General features: G+C 35.1%; 1 protein-coding gene across 1 annotated transcript in view; it reads left to right on the top strand.

Annotated features, from left to right (window-relative positions):
- LOC126827884 (protein MON2 homolog) overlaps positions 1-24189 on the top strand; it is a 115697-nt gene that overhangs the window by 7164 nt on the left and 84344 nt on the right. The window contains exons 8-18 of the mRNA XM_050557454.2: positions 150-344; positions 1087-1211; positions 2196-2323; positions 2705-2858; positions 3286-3470; positions 4346-4433; positions 5081-5265; positions 6311-6447; positions 8647-8751; positions 9413-9570; positions 9885-9972. Of these exons, the coding sequence (XP_050413411.1) occupies positions 150-344; positions 1087-1211; positions 2196-2323; positions 2705-2858; positions 3286-3470; positions 4346-4433; positions 5081-5265; positions 6311-6447; positions 8647-8751; positions 9413-9570; positions 9885-9972 (1548 nt within the window). The remainder of the gene's footprint in view (positions 1-149; positions 345-1086; positions 1212-2195; positions 2324-2704; positions 2859-3285; positions 3471-4345; positions 4434-5080; positions 5266-6310; positions 6448-8646; positions 8752-9412; positions 9571-9884; positions 9973-24189) is intronic.

The raw sequence follows: 24189 nt of genomic DNA, 5'->3' as shown, positions 1-24189 counted from the left end.
AAAGACTGAAAGCATCCTCAAAATTGAATATTCGAATAGCATTTGAATAGAGGCTTAAAATATTCATAGAGCGAAATCAAAATTTGATGTGATAACTAATACCGTTATCATATTTACTTCCTTTAAATCCTATTATTGTAATTTTTCAGTATCCAGAATTTAGTTTTATGTTGAAAGAAAGAGTATGTCCATTGGTTATTAAACTATTCTCTCCGAGCCTGAAATATAGACAGGGAGTTCCCCCACCGCCCTCACCTGCTCCAGTAGAGAAACCTTTCTATCCCATAGTGATGAGACTTCTACGTATTGTATCAAATCTGATCAAAAATTATTATTTATTGTTGGTAAGTATAAAATCGACAAATCTCTGTATACATAGAGAATCTCTTACGAGTCTTTTTGGATATCAAAAAATATCAACACAAGTCGATAATGTAAAAAAGAATGAGGCTTTGCCAACTTTTTTTTTAACTTTATCAACGAGTGTTGATGTAGTAAAATCTCACTCAATGACTTCCAAAGTATTATGGGCCTCTCATGTATTTCACTGTATTATAAACAAATTATCAAATCTATATCCTTGAAATTCCAATTCATTATAAAGACCACTCCACTATTAAGACCAATTGGGGGTTGGGTGGTCTAACATGTGAGCTATAGATCATAAGGTCTGTCATTGAGTCAAGTGGCATGTGTTTGATCCCAAGCTTGTACGTGATAAGGAGTAGAGTCGCCTGTCTAACTTCATGGGTTTTCTCCTTGTCCTCTAGTCTCCTCCCACTGCTAAAGACTTGTACAAGCAAACGAAATAAAATTTACCATATGTTAGTCCCGAAATACCCAGTTTGTGTTCAGTGGATGTTAAACTCAATTTCTCAAGACCAATTTATATCATTTCGCCAACTGATCTAAAGAGCAGGTTTTAAATTTTAGTTTTAAATTTATACCAAAAGACTTGAACATTGTCTATAAAAATTCATGCTACATGTCACATTTAACAAAATATTTTTTTCTCAGATGAATTTCAATTTTGCATGGTAGATGATATTGAGATGTATATTTTTTTTTTAAAATGTATATTTCTAGGTCACAGAATGTGAGATTTTCCTGTCTCTGTTAGTGAAATTCCTTGATGCAGAGAAACCATTATGGCAGAGATGTCTAGCTTTAGAAGTTATGCATAAATTATGTGTTGATCCTGAATTAGTTAAGTAAGTAGTTTACATGTGTAGGATGACCCGTGCACTTTACAGAAAGTTGGTCTCGACACGGCTAAATGTGCACGCTTCAGTTGCGTGTCTCGAACTGATTTCTGACTACCCCGCACTCGCTTTGAGTCGATAAATAGCCATGGCACATGCAATTCTCTACAAATATATCAACTATTACAGCCATAAAAAATCTATTGTTGACGATTTTGAATAGCAGTAAAATTTAGCTTCTTGGTTATTACAGCAGCTTTAGTAATTAAATTGCTTTATCATTAACTGTACCGTTAAGAGCGGCATCTTTTGGTTTAGTACAAATACTATCTCTGAATCACTTTCTTTAGCAGGAACATGATACTAGCAGTAGTTTCATTTTACTTTTACAAGTTTCTTAAAACAATTGTTGAGTTGTCTAAAGTGCTTATTTCTAAATTCAATTTCTTGTTCTAGCTTTCTGTTATGTTTCGTAAAAAAGTAGTCTTGATTATCCCGACCTGTCAATCAGACGTAGAATGGTCGATAGACTGGTTAAGCGAGACTAATTTCAAAACAAGGGCACGTAACCTATCTTTTACTCAAAAGTGTCTGGATGTTATGGACGCAACTTGGAACCAGTTTTCAGTCTATTATTTATAGATGATTAATGGTCATAGCTTATTAAGTACAACATGATCGTTTATTTAGTGACTATAATTGTGTGAAACTGATTTGAGGCTTGGCATATATATAAATATTGTGGCGTAATTGTCGAGATATTTGGAGATATTTATTTATGGTGGGTCACCCTAACATGTGCTATTAAAGTAGAGGGTGGTCCTGTGCCTTAGATCTTAAGGTCTATTATTGAGATTAAAAAATGGAGAAAAATTGTTTGTTAGAATGATACAATTATAGATCTGACTTGAAACATAAAAAACAATTTTAGGATACTGCAAAAATGACTGAACAAAAATTGTGAAACTAACATGTTTGTGCTTGTTTTTACAGAAATTTTGTGATATCTTATGATATGAAACCACATTCAACGAAGATATTTCGTGATATAATAGATTCATTGGGTGCTTTTATACAGTCTCGGTTTATGAATCCACCAGGAGGTCCGGCTGCTCAGTCAGGTTTGTCATATATATTTAATGTGCTTTAATATGTTAGGAAATGTAATAAACAAGGGAAAACTAACATTAAAAAAATGTTGTTGCCAGGGTAACACATTTATTTGGAAAAAACTATGAAAAACATAGGTACAAAACATCTCTGCAACTAATTAAGATATCTTCACCACCCCCCACCCACCCACCTCAATAATCATTTTGTGTTTTGTTGAAAACAAACTTGAATTAGTTTTTGGTATACAAGAAGACGAGACATTTTGGTGACTGAATCGTTTTGTTTATATTCTAGCATATAAAAAGATAATACCGTCAGTATTGTAAGGATGGCTAATTTTATTCTCTATGTTGAATTATTATTGGTAATCTTTTATATATATTTTCCAGGACTCAAAGCTCAGGATATCCAGGGTACACCACCAGCTCTGGTTGCTGGGTTACCTGTAGGAGGTGGAGTCAGTCCTCAACCAGCTTTCATGTATCGAGGTGTATGGATACCTTTAGTTATGAATATTCCACAAGGTCAAACTAAGCCAATCTTGTAAGTTAACTATTCAGTTGATTTGTCTGGTACATTTTACATGACCATAGCTCTTCACAAGAACCTATTTCTTCTCAAATGGCTAGAATCGTGTCAATAGAGGCTGTTATCAACTGTATTAAAGATACATTATGGGAGATTAGATAAAGAGCTGGTAGTTCTCACCATAATAGTTAAAAATTAGATAATGTAAAGGAAATTTACTGAAAATTTCAATCATTTTGATCCACCTTGAGTGTTTAGCGATTGAATTTTGGGCCTGGCTTCAATCATCATTACTAAAGTCGGTATGATAAAAAACATAGTCTCGATTATTGCAGACAAAATGCCTTATATGAGATGAGGCCTGATATTTAATCAAATCCACTACCAAACTATCATAAATTGACTCGTCTTTGATTTATATGTTATTTTTTTTAAATTTTAGTTTAGAAATGTTAGATAAGATAGATCCACCACCTGTGTTAGAAGGTTATGGTGTAACGGTGGCGTTTCATTGTTTACTAGAACTGGGTAAAAGTGTACAGATTCTAATAACAGGAGATAATTCAGAGAATAAAAAAGAACAAATTAAAACTGAAGATTCACAGGACAATTCTGATGAACAAAAAGGTTGGTGTGACAGTTCACATAGTTTTAAAGGGGTACCTGTAAAATTAAAAATTTGAATGACATCGTACATCATGTACTTTACATGGATTTAAAATAAATAAACCAACCAAGGCTAATGAACACAGTCAAATGCCATGCAGTGTGGTATGAGGGAAATTCTGATCGGACTGTGGTGATTTGATGGATATTCTGTCCGCACGGAGGTAGTATGGCTCCAAAACTCTTAGCTCACACGGAGGTGCTATGGCTCAAGAACCCTTAGCTCACACGGGGATACTATGGCTCAAAAAACCTGAGGCCAATTCCAGGATATTTACAAAGCAACCATAGGGTTTAAAATGCTGAACTTGTAAAATCGAGATTCATATAGACCATACCGTGGTACTTCCATCTCGGTTATTGTTTGCTTTAAATTTTTTAACTGATAGCTTCTAGCCAATGGAAATTAAGTTAAAATGTTCAGTTGTGTGGGAAGTATTAGAATTTATAGTGGATCGGGTCTTACAAGCTTCAAACGACCATATTTATCCCATTGTGAATTCAGTTTATTTTTATAAGTCCACATTTTGATGTGGACTTTTATTGTTGTCTTCCCTGTCCTTCCGTTCACATTTTGTTTTTGGACACTTTACAGGTAACAATTTTTATCTGATTTTGACGAAACTTGAAATATAGGTTTCTATCCCAAAGATCTTGGTGCTGTGCGATATTGGCATGTATTGAACTATAACTTCATGGATTATGGCCCCTGATTGTACCAAAAATCATGCTTTTTGCTGTTCTCTAGACGTCTCTTGCAAAATATGGCAACCGCTTGTTTATTAATTTAATATAAGTGTGTATTATATATTAATGAGGTATATTTTTTTGTACAGATGATGTTGAAAGTAAACTACAGAATAGTTTAATAGATTCGTCATGGTGTGGAATGCTTGCTGCTCTTTCTCTACTTCTAGATGCCAGGTAAATAAAATCTCAATCTACAATCAAACAGTTTACTATATGAATGAAATGGAGTCTATCGTTGATTTAAGTGGAGTAGTTTCGATCCCAGCTTGTACATCATAACGAGTAAGGTCATCTTTCCAACCTCGTGGGTTTTCTCCAGGTCCTCCCATTTTCTCCCACTGCTAAAGACCCCTACGAGTTGAAGTTAAACCCCATTTTTCCCTCTCTCTATAACATGTACACTTCTAGTATTTTGTTGTTGATTCCCAATAACACAGAGATCGTGGTTAGCAAGCGTGCGTTGCAACATAAGGTCTGTCATTGAGGCAACTGGCGTGGTTTTCATTCCCTGGTTGTATGTGACAAGGAGTAGGGTTGGCTGTCGAAACTCGTAGGTTTTCTCCAGGTCCTCCGGTTCCCTCTCACTGCTAAAGACCCCTACACACAAGCGAATCATTGAAATAAAATTTATTCGTGTGTTAGTCCTGAAATGACCTTGTTTGTGTCGAGCGGATGTTAAACCATCTCTCTCTCTCTCCTATCTCTCTCTCCCTCTCTCTCTCTCCTTTCCAAAACATGTCCACAGACACTGGATATTGATGACTGAGGATTCTTGTTCTTGTTGATATATTAACATGTTGGGAATTTGTTGTTTATTACAGTACTGATGAAGCAGCAACAGAATCTATATTAAAATGTCAGGAATCTTACGCTAGTCTTTGTGGTCAGTTACGATTAAATACACCTAGAGACGCTTTTATAACAGCTTTATGTAAAGGTTCTCTTCCACCTCATTATACACTCACAGTACTCAATACACAGAATAATGGCAGTAGTGGACAAAAAAGTAAGTTTTTACGTGTTTTTTTGTTTTGGACGGAGGGCCTGACAAGGACAGCTGTCTAGTCGTTCGGATGGGACGAAAAACTGAGGTCCCATGTACACATTGGTGTGCATGTTAAAGATCCCTTGGCAATTGGAATTTGATATAAGAGTAGGCTGTAGCGCCACTGCCTGGGCAAAATTTCCCTCATAGCACACTTTATGGCGTATGCCCGTCTTCATTAGCCCAGTTTAGGGGCAGAACAGTAGGACGTTAAACCCCATTTCATTCATTTTTTGTTTTGGCCCATTTCTTACGCCCAAATTGAAATACAAGGAACTTCCAATCAATGGAAACGAGTAATAGAAACCAATTACAGAATATTTGATGGAATGGTTCTTGATCAAATCAAAACGATGCATTTGAAATGCAGTCATCCCTGATTGTCTGTCGTCCACAATTTCTTGTGAACAATCTACAGACAACATATATCATCCATTAGAATGATGGCAGTAGTGGACAAAAGAGTAAGTTGTCAAGTATTTCTGTTTCTTTTGTATTGGCCCATTTCTTAGATGCCCATAATGAAATGAGATAATTAACAGAACACAATATCGAAATACCATCTTTTTATCCAAGTTTCGTCAGTAAAAGTAATGACTTCTAAAAACAAAATGACTTGAAATTGTTTACATAGAAGAGTTGTTATATAACCTACGTTCCGGTTGATGTGAGGGATTAGCCAATGAAACAGTCTGCTATAGCAAGTTCTTGCACTGAACAGTGGTTAAACATTCGCAGTGAAGACAAAACAAAAATTGTATTTCTAAATACCAACTTGAAACATCAACACAGATTAGTTAATCAAATGTCTGACGTCATAGGGTTAAAATCTGCTCGTATGACCCCTGATTCAGCCTCACACTACAACTGGTCAGACCTTCATGCAGTAGAGGCCATCAAAAGTAAAAAAAAAAACCGAAACGAAATATAGATATGTTTTGTAGCATTTATTAATTGCATAGGAATATTTTCTATTTAAATGAGGTAATATTGTTATTATTTTTAGCTGCCTTGTCAAGATCCCCTTCTCAAGATCTGCAAGTCGCAGGAACAGAAGCCATGGAACGTAGTCATGTAGTAGCAGTAGGAACAGCTCTTCCAACTGCTTCCCTGCCTGCAGGTGCACATCAGGGACCAGTCATGGTAAGAAAATATTGATACAATATAGACAGGTGCTATTGTCAATTAGGCAGGTTGAAGGGTTAGCTAGTGCGCATTGTATCATAAGGTCTATCATAAGGTGCGCATTGTATCATAAGGTCGACTGGCCTGGTTTCGATTCCACGGTTGTACATGACCAGGAGTAGGGTCATCTGTCCAACCTCGTGGGTTTTCCCCGGGTTCTACTTTTCCTTCCACTGCTAAAAGATCCCTACGCGCAAGCAAATTATTGAAATAAAATTGAACCTATATTTCGTAATAAATGATTATTTTTCTAAGATTTTATTTCTTAGTCTAATATAGAAGTTTTTGTTTCCACCGTACTGACGAAGTGGTATAGACATATGAATTCAGGGGGGTTGGATGGTCGAACGGTTAGCATGTGCGTGCTGTATCATAAGGCCTGTCATTGAGTCAACTTGTTTGTTTTCGAATCCCCGGTTGCACGCAACAAGGATTAGGGTCGCCTGTCCAACCTCGTGGGTTTTCTCCGGGTCCTCCGGTTTCCTCCCACTGCTAAAGACCCCTACGCGCAAGCGAATTATTGAAATAAAATTAAAAACCATATGTTAGTCCCGAAATGACCTAGTTTGTGTCGAGTGGACGTTAAACCCCATTTCTCTTTCTCCCATATGAATTCACAAGACCATACTATAATTAAAAACATGAAATATGAACTCAATTGTCATAGATGACCGACAGTCAGAATTGTGAAGTGGAAACCCTGCTTTATTATATAGCAGTAAATGTTGATACCTTGATACTTCATTATTTAGCACGACTGGCTAGAACTAATTTTATAAAAAGAATTATTTAGAGTTTAAATATGTATTATCTAATTAGAGCTAAATCTGCTTATTGCAAATGTTATACAAATTAATAATCAATTCTCTGAGACCATTGTTTGGTTATGGTTTTAAACAGATTGAAACTAAATCGTCATTTAATAATTTAATTTAAAAATGGATAATTGAGACTTTGTTTATAATCATAACAATTGTGGCAATGAAAATCAAGACTTCGCTATTCTTCAAACAGTCATAACTTTGCTCAGAATAAAGTAATTTATATGATTCATTTGAGAAATTACCTTTATTGGGCTGTTTTTTTCAAGAAAGAGAGTTCTTTCCCTTTAACAGTAATGAAATATCATCTCAAGTTGTCAAGTAAATTTGTCCATTAGTGCCATACCAAAAGAAATATTCTGTTTTTCAGACAATCTTCAGAACAAAACAAAAATCTGCTGTGGGAGGGAGGTTTTTATTTGTCAAATTATTGACCCCATTTCAAGATTTACTTTTATCTAAACTATATACTGTACTGAATTAAATTTATTATAAAGCAGTAACTTATTGTCATCTAGTTCTACAGATAAAAGCACAGATTTTGCAGCTCTTGTTAATGCTTATCCTTAAATCTCCCATTTCAATCATTTCTTTCCCATTATGAGATATAGTTCGCGGGATAATAATCATCCACGAATGAATGGATTTAAAAGATCTTTAAAAATTAAGCAGATAAATCCTTGTTTGCCATTTCTTGATTACAATTTACGATTGTCCAGATAGATAATGGATCTTACTGATCATGAATACGTCCAAATTCAACCCAAAACGTGTAATAGAGCTACCTCCATTTAGCGACACTGCTACAATCACTGAGAGGGGTGACATTGGTGTGCGTTAATTATCTCGCAGTATTAAATTTTTTCATTTTGCAAATTGAATTTTAGACAATTTTATTGAAGTATTAGAAATATATATAAAGGTGTTTGAAGTATATCTGGATAAAAATTATTTAGTATTTAGTGTAAATGGGTATATGAAATGAGTAAAAGGCATCATTCTGCCCGGACCAGTTGACATTATGTAAACAATGCACACACCCTTGAGTCGCATGATGTGATTTCACGTGTAGAATGAATATGAACTCATAAAGGTCAGTCATTTTATTCAGAGGTATATTAAGCCGCTTTCGCAATACCTCTGTGTAATAGATTGCCATTTAGAGTTGGAAATATGAACACACAGTAATCTATGAGGATTTTTTTAAATAAAATCCGGTCAGGTGGGACTTTTCAAGTGACACTGCGGCATCTGAGATTGGAATATTTTTTTATGTCCCCTTAATGGAGAGATTAAAAATTGTATTTGTTATTAAATTGTATTTTTATCTTTGTAGTTAACAGCTAAAAATATACAGTGTATGAGAGCGTTATTAAGTTTAGCTCATTGTAGAGGTGATATGCTGGGAAGTGCCTGGCATCTAGTTCTGACAACTCTCCAGGTAAAATACTTGATGTGCAAGAACGGAAAAATTATAAACTGTAGCAATATATGTAACAAAAAGAACCCTTGACAGTTGGAATACGTACATTAGCCTGGATGGTGCAGAATGTTAGACCTCATGTCATTTCCGATTGGATGCATCACTGAGGTCCATATGAGGTCCATCCATTGGTGTGCATATAAAAGAACCTTTGACAGTCAAAGGGGGGTTGGGTGGACGAGTGGTTAATGCATGCACGTTGGATCTGAAGGTCTGTCATTGAATCAAGTGATGTGGTTTTGATTCCCCGCTTGTACGTGACAAGGAGTAGTGTCGCCTGTCCAACCTCATATGTTTTCTCCGAGTTCTCTGGTTCACTCCCACTGCTATAGACCCCTACATGCAAGCGAATTATAGTCCCAAAATGACCTAGTTTGTGTTGAGTGGACATTAAACCCCATTTCTGTCTCTTTCTTTTTGACAGTTGGAATTTGGTGAAGAGTAGCAAGAGTAGGCAAAATTGTCCTTCCTATAATTGCATAAATTACCATAGAAACAAAGAGGATCATATGTTAGTCTTAAATGACCGAATTATTGTGTTGACTCGACCTTGGGTATTTATTATTATTTATCTGAACAAAGTTTAAAAAGATGTCAAATGGTTTCCATTTTATTTCAGCATTTAGTATGGATATTGGGTTTAAAACCTTCGAATGGTGGCAGTTTAAAAATTGGTCAACAATTGAACGAATCTTCCAGTACAGTCATTACAACAGCTGTCATGGCGGATCTTCAAGTTTTGTCAGCCATGTTGTCACGATTATTTGAGAGTTCACAGTAGGTTTTAGGAGACAAAACTTTGCACTCTGATTTACATTGCTTATTTCTGATTGTCAAATGTACATTTAAATGTAACCCAATTCAATTGAAGCCGGGAGATTTTAGGTTTGATTTTCTTTATCGAATAAGCTTGAATTAAGCCCTTAAAAACTAGATATTTTCTGAAAAATGCAAATAATGATTAGTGGATTTAAGAAATGTGAAAGTTACGTAATTGAATATAAAATTATTTATAAATATTTTCCATTCTTTAAGGAAAATATTTGCATAGTAGGGAGCCATGGTGACTCAGTATGTAATTTCGTTTTCAGATATTTAGATGATGTAGCTCTTCACCATCTTATAGATGCTCTGTGTAAATTATCAACAGAATCCATGGAATTAGCCTATTCTAATAGGGTGAGTAAACTTTTAATGAAACAATATTATAGACAATATGTATCCTATAAACATTTTCTATATTTCTTGATAGAACTATGGTCAATATGTTCACAGTTACAGCAATAAAATATTGCAAGTCCTCCATGCTGTATATGGCCCAAAAGCTATCATTAGTTGTATTAATATGTGATTAACCTGACCCAGAAGCTATCAGAAGCTATCATTAGTTATATTAATATGCAATTAACCTGACCTAGAAGCTATTATTAATTGTATTAATATGCAATTAACCTGACCTAGAAGCTATTATTAATTGTATTAATATGCGATTAACCTGGCCCGGAAGCTATTATTAGTTATATTAATATGCAATTAACCTGGCCCAGAAGTTATCATTAGTTGTATTAATATGCGATTAACCTGACCCTTATCATTAGTTGTATTAATAGGAAATTAACCTGACCCAGAAGCTGTCAGTAGTTGTATTAATATGCAATTAACCTGGCCCAGAAGTTATCATTAGTTGCATTAATATATGATTAATCTATCCCTGACATCATTCAGAATGATGTATAAACACCACATCCTAAAAGTAGTGTCATATTTATCCAACATCTAAAAATTCAATATATTGTCAAATTTGAAGTACATGCCCTCTGATCAAACATGTTTGACATAGCTTCTGCCCATAGGCCAAAAGCCGACTGTAAATTTATTGTATGCCTTGTGATCAATCTGAACTGTGGATCCTTCTGTCATTGTTGTAGGCCAGTCTAGAACAAACCAGATACCAACATTATTAACAACCTTAAACAGGCATTATGTAAGAGCTAATCTACCTATAGCAGGTCTTTCTTTGGACCTTAAATGTTATATAGATTATTAATTAGACATTTATTAACATGACAAGACCATAATCAACTCTCGGTGCCATCAGGTGCTTGAGATTTAACTAGATTAGAACGGTTCGGTCATTTAATGATTTAATTTCAAAGAAGCGAGTCAAAGAGTTGAATATACCAATACTGTGGTCATGATAATAAACAGGCAAGACACACATCTTGTCAAAACTATAAACTGTGATAACTTACCTCAGAAAAAAATAATTTGAATGAAATTTTCAATATATTCATTTAGGGCTGTACGATATTGCAAAAAGGGACGATATCGATATTGGCATTTTTTTCAACGATATAGTTAAATATCGCGATATTTAATAATAATGTCACTTTGCTATTAAATAAATTAAATATAAGTGCATTAAAGCTGACTACAGTGTGAGTAAGAATTGTGGGTAAGAATTGCTTAATTCATACACTTTAAACTTTGCTTTTTTTATAATATAGATTTATTAAAATGAACAAAACAAAATCCTTTTTGGATAAAAATGTTTCAATGCTTTTTGTACTGCTAGTACTAGCTAAGTTTTCCATAATTAAATTAAATACAACCGCTAAACACCGCTGATGTTTAAAAAGCGTCTGCTTGTGACCTTGTGTAAGAAAATTTTCAAATATCACATGCAGCTAAAGTAAGTAGATGCGGTCACAAGTCTTGTATTGTAAATTCTAACAGTTTTACAAATACTAAATGATCCGGACTATCTTCCATTCAAGCATTCGATTGGCTGCGGTATTCCTGGCCTAACAGTGACAGTAATCTATTTATAGATTGTGTTATTCTTGCTTTCAGAAATTAAGTTTCGTAGAGTTTTCTAAAAATATTCGTTTTTTAAAAATATGACAACCTATTTATAGCCTAGTTATTAGCCGCGGTAGTGGGAAATTTCAGGCGTTTAGTAGGCCTAAGCTTTACATGTAGCAACAACTGACAAATTATTGTCGACTAAAAACAAAGTAAAAGTAACGCATACACGATGCAGTGAAAAACGGCTGCGGACACTGCGCAAGTGTTTTCAAAATTTAACGATACTCAAAACATTAGTTTTAATAGTTTATTGCCGTCGGCTAATTTCCACTGCTGTATAGTGTATTTATTATCTATTTTTATGATTATTTTTTTTCGATATTTGAAGTTTTTGGCGACATTCGATAAACCACTATATCGACGAGTTGGGTCTGAAAATACCATATCGCGATAAATGACTATATCGAGAATATCGTACAGCCCTATATTCATTTTGCATTATCTATTTTTTTAAATATTATAGTGAGAACGGCCTGCTCTTTAACTAAATCTTACATAATGTCCCTTTATGGCATTACAGCATTAATATTTCAGACGTCCACTGTTTGTATAGCAGCTTTTAAGTTTCTAATTAGTAACACGAGATTGCTATAAATCTCTAATTGAATGAATAATAAAAGTTCATCCCCATTATACTAGTTTCAATAGTAATATAACACACTTTACAACTTTTTGTGTATGACATTATGTGTTCTGTCCATTGCTTTGTGCCGAGGATAATAATAATATGATTGTGTAGCTCAATGAGGATAAACAGTCATAGATAGGCCGAAAAAATTGAACACTTGAACTTGTGTAGTTTATATATTCCCACAAATAATTGTACCAAGAATTGTGTTCTCTACAGAAAATCGTGACAATTTATCTCTATACCTGTTTAAAAATTTGGAGGTGGGGGTGGGGGGGGGGGTGGCCGAATGGTGAGCATGTGTGCGCTGTATCATAAGGTCTGTCATTGAGTCAACTGGTGTGGTTTCAATTCCTCGGTTGTACGTGACAAGGAGTAGGGTCGCCTGTCCAACCTCGTGGGTTTTCTCTGAGTCATCCGGTTTCCTCCCACTGCTAAAGATCCCTACACGCAAGCGAATTATTGAAATAAATTGAACCCTGTGTTAGTCCCGATATGACCTAGTTTGTGTTGAGTGGGTGTTAAACCCATATCTCTCTCTCTCTCTCTCTCTCTCTCTCTCTCTCTCTCAGTTTAAAAATTGACCACTTGAACTCGTGAAGAATATAGCTTCCTGGAAATAATTATTCCAAGACTTGTGTTCTTTCTAGAAAATCGTGAAAATTGTAATTTTATACCTGTAACTAGGAAGTTCACTCAGATTAAAAAAGAGCTATTTATAAGTTGTTGGCTTTAGGACATCCAAATCATGTCTTCCTGATTCTCTCTATTGAGTACCTCCATTATCTCTTCTATTTACATTTCGATCCCAAGCTTATAAGTGACAATATGGCTGTCTGCCCTTCGGTTTTCTCCCACTTTTAATAACCCCAATGCACAAGTGAAATGAAATGAAATGGAGTTTATCGTCCTACTGTTCTGCTTCGACTTGGATAATGAAGATGGGCCTATGTGCAAGTGAATTATTGTAATGAAATTGTAGGATATCATATGTTAGTCGCTAATTGAACTAGTTCATGTCAATCAAATTTCTCTCTCTCTTTTGGTATTTGGGGGGTTGGATGGCCGAATGGTTAGCATGTGCACGCTGTATCATAAGGCCTGTCATTGAGTCAGCTGGTGTGGTTTCGAATCCCCGGATGTACGTAACAAGGAGTAGGGTCGCCTATCCAACCTCATGGGTTTTCTTCGGGTCCTCTGGATTCCTCCCACTGCTAAAGACCCCTACGCACAAGCGAATTATTGAAATAAAATTAAACCATATGTTAGTCCCGAAATGACCTAGTTTGTGTCGAGTGGACACTAAACCCCATTTTTCTCTCTCTCTCTCTTTTGGTATTTGGTCAATATGTTACTTTAGCTTTGAGAGAAACCAAAGTGACTTAGTGATCAAATCAGCGGTCCAAACCTCTAAGGTTCTGGGTTCAATCTCAATGTTGGTTGAGAAAGTTTCACAGGATTTTTCAATGTGGTTTCCCCATGTCAATGGTGCACATCTGGGAAGGTCTGGCAAGGATTTTTCAATGTGGTTTCCCCTTGTCATTGGTGCAGGACTGAGAGAGTCTGGCAAGGATTTTTCAATGTGGTTCCCCCATGTCAGTGGTGCAGGTCTGGGAGAGTATGGCAAGGAATTTTCAATGGGGTTTCCCCTTATCAGTGATTCTGGCAAGGAATTTTCAATGGGGTTTCCCCTTATCCGTGATGCAGGACTGGGAGGGTCTGGCAAGGATTTTTCAATGCGGTTTCCCATGTGCAGGACTAGGAGAGTCTGGCAAGGAACAGCATCTATATTTGTTTTGATTGAACGAATAACCAAAGTCAGTTATACACATTGGTGTGCACGTAAAAGAACCCTGAACAGTTGGAATTCAATGAAGTCTAGGTCCAGGCAAAATTTCCATCTGTATTAGTCTAGCTGGTGCAGAACAGTAAGACATTTAAAACCCATTTCATTTCTAAATGTAAGTCTACAAATTTAGATCTAAATAAGAATAAAAAAAAAACAGGGGACCTCCTTACATTGTTAGAAGATTTGTACATATTGTTACAAGGAGTAAGGTTACCTGCCCAACTTCGTGGGTTTTCTCTCGGTCCTCCAGTTCCCTCCCACTGCTAAAGATTGAAATAGAATTGGGCCATATGTTAGTCCTGAAATGACCTAGTTTGTGTCAAGTAGACGATAAACCACATTTCTGTCTCTCTCTGTACATATTCTCTACATGTAATTTATATATAGTTAATAATTCTTTCAGTAGTTAGATGAAATACAATAAGTTATTATGGTTTCATTGTATTAGAATGGCCATAGGCTTTCTTTTAATTAAAACTCATTTCCCTTCCAATGGTTGGAGTTGTCATTGTTTGATTATTCTATGCTACAGTCCTGTTGTTCTTTAAGGAGCTAACTCGGTATTCTTTGGCACCTAGAAATAGACACAAATGGGTCATGGCGCGTTCAAGTTCCGCCCACTGCTAAAGACCCCTAAGCGCTAGCAAATTATTGAAATAAAATTGAACCATATGTTGGTCTCGAAATGACCTAGTTTGTGTCAAGAGGATGTTAAACCCCATTTCTCTTTCTCTCTCTTACTAGGGGGGTTGGATGGCTGAATGGTTAGCGTGCGTGCGCTGTATCATAAAGTCTGTCATTGAGGCGACTGGCGTGGTTTCGAATCCCCGGTTGTACGTGGCAAGGAGTAGGGTCACCTGTCCAACCTCGTGGGTTTTCTCCGGGTCCTCTGGTTTCCTCCCACTGCTAAAGAGACCCCTACGCGCAAGCGAATTATGTAAATAAAATTAAACCATATGTTAGTCCCGAAATGACCTAGTTTGTGTCGAGTGGACGTTAAACCCCATTTCTCTCTCTCTCTATCTCTTACTAGCAGCTTGTCTGTGTATGGTATATATTAATTTAATATAACACGGTTACCAGTATATACATTAGTGAGTTGAAGAATCCTATTTAATTTCATTTATTTGTGATAATTACCATTAGAGTTATAGACCTGTGACATCTGTATCAATGAAAATGTGTGGGAAAAAGGTATTCAATTTTCAGTAGGAAAGAATAAAATTGATCCATTAATGAATGTATAGACATTTTAGATTCTGAATTTGCAGTTTATGTGTACTGTTTCGATACACAATGGAAGAAATAAAGACGACATCACGTTGTGTTGATTCCTATATTATTCAGAAATTACATAAATATATCAGAAAAAGTTGAGGTCAAGCTATTCTGTTTATTAACAATACCACATTGCAACGAAAAGATACGAGTTTTGTGTTATAAAATAAAACCAAGTACGAACAATCCAAACCATAAGACAGAATTTGAAGTCCTAAAAAACGTTATAGGCAAAATAGTGTATTCAAGCAAAATAGTGTAATCAGCAAATGGACTGCTCCTTGTGTACAAAATACACGACAAACAGTGGTAACAGGTGTCCGGAAGAGTAAGCTTACGCTGCCTGGCGCCACACCCGCCATAGCTGCATCCAAACTATTAGGCGAAATGTCGGTAAAATAGCGTGATTGGCCAATGAACTATCGGTATGCAAAATGCACGCAATGAACTGTGTTAACGATGTAGTTATATAATTTTCAATCGCTAAATGCCAATGCCTTTCAAAGTTTCGATTTTGAGTAGTTCAGTATAGATTAAGATTCACTGCTTAGGAGAAGCCATGTTGGCTCAGTGAGTAAAATGTTTGCTTGCTCACCTGGAGGCCCAGTGATTGATCCCTGCATTGGTTGAGAAAGTTCATCTGGATTTTCCGGCGTGATTCCCCATTTTCAGTGTTAAAAGACAGAGGGCCTGGCAATGTATAGTTGTTCACATTGGTGTGCACATAAAAGATCCTTTGACAGTTGGAATTCGATATAAGAGTAGGCCGTAGCACTGCTGTCCGGGCAAAATTTCCCTCATAGCACACTGTATGGCGTAATCCTGTCTTCATTAGCCCAGTTAAACTCCATTTCATTTCATTTCCATGCTTAGGTACGAAGAGTTCATGTTTTGACCATTCCATAATTTATGGATCTTGTCTCTGTTGTCAAAACAAGATTGGTTAATAAGATAATGTCTTCCCTTGTGTTTTGGATCCAAGCAAAAATTTAATGTTTATTTTCAAAATATTATACATGCATATAACATTTAAAAAAGAAATCACCAGGGATAGAAATAGAGACATACTGGTAATAAATGGTTTTGGATTTGGAAAGATATTTGATTCAGTTTGAAATAGATTGTATTATATTATCTACATACCCAGTCCATACTCGTGTATTATGTAACAAATGTATTTTGGATGTATAATGGGTTTGTGGCCTCTTTACAAATAAAGAACTATTCCTATTAGTAATGGAGGTGGGGGGGTGAAGGGTTAACATGTGTATACAATTGACTGTAAGGTCTGCCATTGAGTCAAGTGGCGTGGTTTCGATTCCCTGCTTGTACGAGACAAGGAGTAGGGTCGCCTGTCCAACCCCATGGGTTTTCTTTCTCTGGGTTTTCAGAGTTCCTCACATGCTAACGAATTATTGAAATAAAATTGAACCATATGTTAGTGTATAGACCTCTAAAGTAAAGGAAGGCAATAGATTATCAGGTCACCCAATGAAATCTTAAAATGGTTATGTGTCCAGATAAGCAGTTTTAGTCCAAATGACTAAATACACAATGTAAATACACCATTCCTCTATATTTTGGCGTTTAAATTTCATATGTACATAGAATTTTATTTTTGAGACTGTTAAAGTCGGGATGGTCCCTTTAAAGTAAAAGGTCTGTATATGAATAAATCTACAATGTGTGGCACTTCTACCTCCCTCAAACAACAAACCAAACAAATAGTTATTTAATTTTGTAGATTTAATTTAGTCTAAAGATAAATCTTACTTATACTGTAAATCAAATTTCCAAATTCAACAAACTGTTCAGTCTTGAAGGGAAAGAGATTTATTAAAAGTAGTCGAAAGGTTTTTAATCCAATCAAAGTTCGGATAACTTACAAGTATTTGTAAAATATTTAAAAAACATATTTCTTACAACTATTATTGGAATTTGAGAGGAAATTACAGATTTTAAATAACTTCCGATATGTAGTTGTTGTGTGGTTTCGCAAAAAAAGGTTTTATCACACATGCCTAATTACTTTGCTTCCATATATGTCTCTCGATTTTTATCTGTTAATTGGTTTTTCGTGCATGAAATGACCACTTGTTGTAGAAGAAAGAAACAGTTTAATCTTGTCTTTGAAATTCAATAGCTGATAATGTGCAAATCTTATTTATATTTATAAGCAATAAGAAAGAGGAAACTTGAAGAAAGCAATCTAATAATCCTTGAAGTGTTTTCCTAGACGCCTCTCACTTTAAAACTATTTACGAATAGAAATGATCGCCAAATTATGGCTTCTTAGCGTGCTCATACCTGAAATTAAAGAAAGAAATTGTGAAATTAAATTTAACCCTCGAACACATGCTGCATTTAAATATTGAACAAAAATTAAGAAAATTGATGGGGTGTGTAGTTCAATTTTGAAACATCACGAAACTACAGCTCTCGAGACCACCACATAGCCATAGAAATGAATATTACATGTTAGGGGTGGCTTCTCCTTAGGGCTTAGAAGGAAAGTGGACCTAGTTGTTTAAATAGGAGAAAAATGATTCTTTTCACATTGGGGTGTGTAGTTCATTTTTGAAACCACACGAAACTATGGCTCCTGCATGAGACCATCACATAGCCATAGAAATGAATATTACATGTTAGGGGTGGCTTCTCCTTAGGGCTTAGAAGGAAAGTGGACCTAGTTGTTTAAATAGGATATAAAACCAAAGAACACTTGTCTACGATATCACCTTAGGTGGAAGTGGACGTAAAACCCCAGAAACGAACGAACGAAAGAACACTTAAAAGAACCATTGGAAGTATCACTGTAAACCAGGTATCATTTAATCTTGTGTATCTAGCACTAATTTCTTTCACATTCGTTTAATATCAAATCTTTGTTTAAAAATTCATAAAAACTGTTTAAAATCACTATAAATCGTTTAATTTGTACTTCTGTCCAGTTTAAAGCTGACCATTCAATTTTGATAATGAGTGTCCAATTTACAAGTGTTTAATTTCTCAATCACTGTTAAAAAACAAACAACCCAATTGATTAATTTTTGAACAGTGGTCAGGAAATTAAATACTTGTAAATTGAACACTCATTATAAAAAATAATCAGTCAGCTTTAAACTGGACACAAGTACAAATTAGATGATTTTGGGTGATTTTAAACGATTTTTACGAATTTTTTAACAAAAAAAGTGCTAGATAAACAAGATTAAATGATACCTGGGTTACAGTGATACATATGAATTGAAAAAAGAGAAGACTGAATCACCACTTTCAGAGCAAAAAAAATGTCTGCCCTGCATTGCACATGTAACCATGGAAACAAAAATCATGCAATGTTTGTCTCAAAATGACCAAATCTTTCCATTTTATATTTTTAAATGAAAAATTACAATATGTTTGACACAAAATGACCAAATCTTTCCATTCTTTATTATTAAATGAACGTTTAGGTAAAAAAAAATCATCAAATTGAATTGTGACTTAAAGATAGATTACCAAATAGAACTGATAGATCTAATTATCTTGGATTCAGCAGACTAGACATTGATTAACGCAAGTACTACTCTTACCCTTACATCATGGTCAAATTAAGTCAAATTATTTTTAAATCACGAACCTAGTGAATTGGCAGACCATACTTAGTCTTGTTACCACTTCATCAACTGTTTTCGTGCTTTTTAAAAGTCTTCCTATACAAGTCAAATATTACAATCTGTATAACTTTTTCTTAAAGATACATTATGTAAGCTGGCTTTTCTTGTTATAATAGTTCGAAAATAGATAATGCAATATAATTGTAAATTTCATTCAAATTACTTTATTCGGAGCTAAGTTATCACTGTTTGTAGTTTTTACAACATGTGTTGTGTATTATCGTAATCACGGTGCGGGTATGTTTGAGGCATAGCCTCAATTCCCCATTTTTAAATTAAATCATTAAATGGCAAATCTTTTTAATCTAGTTAAAATCTTAAGTATCTGATGGCATCAAGAGTTGATTATGGTCTTGTCATGTTAATAAATGTCTAATCAATAATTTATATAACATTTAAGACCTAAAGTAAAAGAAAGACCTGCAACAGGCAAATTTAGCTCTTGAATAATGTATCTTTAAACGTATGTTATGAAAGCGCTAAATCTGCCTGTTGCAGGTCTTTTTTTCAGGCCTGAAATGTTATATAAATTATTAATTAGACATTAATTAACGTATCCAGATGATAATCAACTCTCGATGCCATTACTAGCTTGCGGTATTTACTGGATTTGAATACATTTGGTGATAGATAATTTAAAGTCAAAATGGATAATCGAGACTGTTTATTATCATACCGACTTTAATAATGATGATCGAGACTTGGCCTAAAATTCAATCCCAAATATCTTGGTTCAGATATTCTCTTTACGTTTTCTATTTTTTAACTATTATAGCGAGAACTGTCAGCTCTTTATCTGATCTCCCCTAATGCCCCTTTTTTATTTTGTAAATTCTTCCATGAAAAAAGAAATGAAATTAAGTTTTAATTTCCTACTATTACTCTGCATCAACTGTGCTAATGAAGACAGGCATACAGCATAGCATACAGTGTACTATCGATTATGAATCCTATTTTAAATTGCAACTCCCAGAGGATCTTTATTTGACTTCCAATGATGTACACAGGTCCTGTTTGTTTTTTTCTTCCCATCAGAACTTCTAGATTGATGCTTTTCTGTGCCAGGCTCTCCATCCTGCACTACTGACAAGTCAAAAACCATGCTGGAAAATTCTGAGGAATTTTTGCAGCCAACACCAGGATCAAATCAGGACCTCCTTCCTGGTTGATGAGTCAAGTCCTTGCTCACCGAGCAACAGTGGCTCCCTTAGATTTAATAAGATAGCAAATGGACTCGATGATCAATAGACAGATGGATCATTTAGGAAAAAATTTATTTTGGATTGTATGTCAATATTCAATTATGTATTTGGATAAAAAATGAAATTACTATATGTAGTTAATGAATTGTGATTTCTATCAATTTTAGTGTTACACATACTTGGATACAGTAGGTCAAATCGTGTATTCTAAAGTGATCACATTTTAATTTGTTCATATTTTTGTTGTTTGGTCTGATTTAAATGTTGACATATCTATTTATTATCAGATTAGTATCCTGTATATATATATATATTCTGTTTTATTTATCTGCTTTTGTTTCAAATATTCTTTTAACAATTCGGAAAAGAAATGAAATGAAATGGGGTTTAAAAACGAGCATACACCATACAGTGTGTTGTGATACGAATTTTGCACCGGCAGCAGCAATAGAACCTTATTTTGAATTCCAACAGTCAAGGGTTCTTTTACGTGCATCTTAATGTGTATACGGGACAGAAGCGATAGGACCTTATTTTGAACTCCAACAGTCAAGGGTTCTTTTACGTGCACGCCAATGTGTAAACAGGACCTCAGTTTTTCGAGAAAGGGGTATAACTACGCTGGAAAACCTTAAGGTACATTCATAGCCAACATCAGGATCATATCTGGGACCTGCTGGTTAGTGGCCACTGAACCACTGCTTTAACTTTAACAGCCCAATCGCTATGATTCTAATAACATATTATAGCAAAAGGAAATGCTAGGATTTTAAGCTGTTTTATTTCAAACATTCATCTTCATTGGTGAATAACAATTTTCTATTTGTCAATGAATTGAAACAGTTCCCATTGTGAAAGTTAGACATTTATTTAATATAATTAGAAACTAAATTTAGAAAGATTTGCAAAAAAAATACATTGTCGGACAGCAAACAGTATAATATCATTAGTTAGTTCTACAATTAGTTAAATTTATTTATAAGGTAAAAAGCGAGAAGAAAAAGTTATAAGACTAATTAGTTAGCTTGATATTCTGCCAAAAAAGAAGTTCTCTTAATTAATCAAAAAACAACTGGATGTTTCATTGACAACATAGTTTGTTAGATTTTTTTCTAATATTATTTTGGCCATGTAATTACCCGTATATATTTATTAGTTTGATGTTGCAGTATTTTTGTTTTTGTAATTCATTTAGCAGTTGTTAGTTATTCATGGCTTTTCTTAATTGGTAAAAACTTAGAAGACGTTATTATTCATGCTTTGACTGTTCGTTCCGTTTTAATTGGAAGGGTTATTGAGGTGGGGTGCTGAGGACTTTTTATACTTGAATTTACTTTTAGGGGAAATAGGAAGAACCTACATTAATCCCTTTCATCTGTTGTAAGTCTTAGTTAATGAAATTATTTTGTCAGGGAAAATAAGTAAGGTGAGAGAGAGAGAGAGAAATGGTGTTTAACGTCCACCTGACACAAACTAGGTCATTTTGGAACTAACATATGGTTAAATATTATTTCATTAATTCGCTTGTACATAGGGGTCTTTAGCAGTGGGAGGACCTGGAGAAAACCCATGAGTTTGGATAGGCGACCCTACTCCTTGTCATGTGCAACTGGGGAATCAAAACCCTTCCAGTTGACTCAATGACAGACCTTATGATACAGCGTGCATGCGCTAACCATTCGGCCTTCCAACTCCCCAATAAGTAAGGAAATGAAATGAAACGGGGTTTAACTTTCTACTGTTCTGCTCCGAACTGGGCTAATGAAGATGGGTATACATCATACAGTGTGCTATGAGTGAAATTTTGCCCAGACAGCGGCACTACGGCCTACTCTTATATCGAATTCCAACTGTCAAGGGATCTTTTATGTGTTTGTCATTGGAGGGATTTTTAATCCTTGCAATCTACACTATTGTGAAAGTTGAATTTCTGATCAAGTGCAATATCAATTTCAAATGGTTGAATTCCATTCACTATTTACAAAAATTTGAAACATTTAGCATTCTCTGCAGACAGTATAAACAAACCAGAGCCACCTGTAAGTAGTAGGTAAAATCTTTTGATGGGCCTCTTTTTACGGTAATCCAGTTGAATCCAGGCTTGAAGAATATCTACCCTTGATATTTTGCTTTTGTTGTCTTATTAATTTGTCTGGTTTCGAATCCCCGGTTGTACGTGACAAGGAGTAGGGTCGCCTGTCTAACCTCGTGGGTTTTCTCCGGGTCCTCCGGTTTCCTCCCACTGCTAAAGACCCCTACGCGCAAGCGAATTATGGAAATAAAATTGAACCATATGTTAGTCCCGAAATGACCTAGTTTGTGTCGAGTGGACGTTAAACCCCATTTCTCTCTCTCTCTCTCTCTATTAATTTGTCATATAAGGGGTATTATTGGCGAATAGATAGAGGTGAGAGTTCTTGCTATAATAATTAAAAAAAATAGATAACGTAAAGAGAATATGCTGAAAATTACAGTCAAATTGCTCCACACTGAACCGAGATATTAGCTTTTGAATTTTGGGCTAGCCTTGATCTTTATTATTGAAGTCGGTACGATTTAAAACAAAGTCTCGATTTATCCATTTTTATGTTTAATTATTTTTCAAAAAATGTATTCCAATCTGCTAAATATCAGAGGCGAGCGATGGCATCGAGTGTTGATTATGGTCTGGATAAGTTAATTAATGTCTAATTAATAATTTAGATAACATTTCAGGCCTAAAGAAAGACCTGTAGTGGCAGATTTAGCTCTTGCATAATGTATGTTTAAGTTACGAAAAATTTGATATTGTCTTAAAAATGCAAATGACATCCTGCTACCTTAATAATAGAAATATCTCTAATGGATTGACAGATGATGTGGCACCATTGGTATAGAACTTCGTATCAAAGATGCATACTTGTGACAGTTGGGACAGTCATTGGCTTATATGTATTCATAATCTAAATTTCAATACAGATAATAGTCATTGTCATATAAATGTTATAGTTCAGGAGAAATGTTGATATAAAGGTCAGATAATGGGGTCTCTGCACCAGGGGAGCCACGGTGGCTAAGTGAGTAAGACGCTGGCTCGCTAGCCTGGAGGTCGCAGTTTTGATCCCAGTGTAGGCCGAGAAAGTTCATCCGGATTTACCGGCGTGGTTTCCCCTTGTCAGTGGTGCAGGACAGAAGGCCTGACAAGGACAGCTGTCTAGTCATTCGGATGGGACAAAAAAAACCAAGGCCCCATGTACACATTGGCGTGCACGTAAAAGATCGCTTGACAGTTGGAATTCGATATAAGAGTAGGCTGTATCGCCTAGTAGTACTGTTGTTCAAAAATACTTGATTTAAGTATTTATATAAGTCAAAATGAAACCAGATGTCTATCCAGGCGAATTGCTTGAGTCTTCTGAGTCTGCAGTGCTTTTCCAAATCACTATTAGTGTGCCTGCTGTGTACTAATTATTTCGCAATTTTTTTGATAATTCTGAATAAGATATATAGAAATAAAAACAAGTGGGTCAAATATAACTAGATCATCCAGGTAACATGCATGGGGGAGACTGAAATTAATATTTAGCCTTCCAGGAACAGTTCTGAGAACAGTTATTGTATAACAATGTAAACAGTGAAAATTTCTTGAATTTTATCGCGGCCTGGATTGATACCGATAACGGACCACTCATCACAGCCAAGTGTAAACATAGCTATGATCACTCATACCATTTTGATATAATTATATAAAAAAATGCTGGTTAACCAAGTTTTGATCTGTTATGGAGTATTATAAATTGGTTATTGAAGAGTATTTTAACCAATAGTAATTTGACACAGATGGAATTCCATAAAGAAGATGGATGTCTTACCAATTATCTGAACTCATTTTTCAATATCAGTCAATTCTGTCTACAAAAAAATAAATAGTTT

Source organism: Patella vulgata, chromosome 7 (assembly GCF_932274485.2).
Source record: "Patella vulgata chromosome 7, xgPatVulg1.2, whole genome shotgun sequence".
Taxonomy (NCBI): Eukaryota; Metazoa; Mollusca; class Gastropoda; family Patellidae; genus Patella; species Patella vulgata.
The sequence above is the reverse complement of the archived record's forward strand: the minus strand, read 5'-3'. Positions and strand labels throughout refer to the sequence as shown.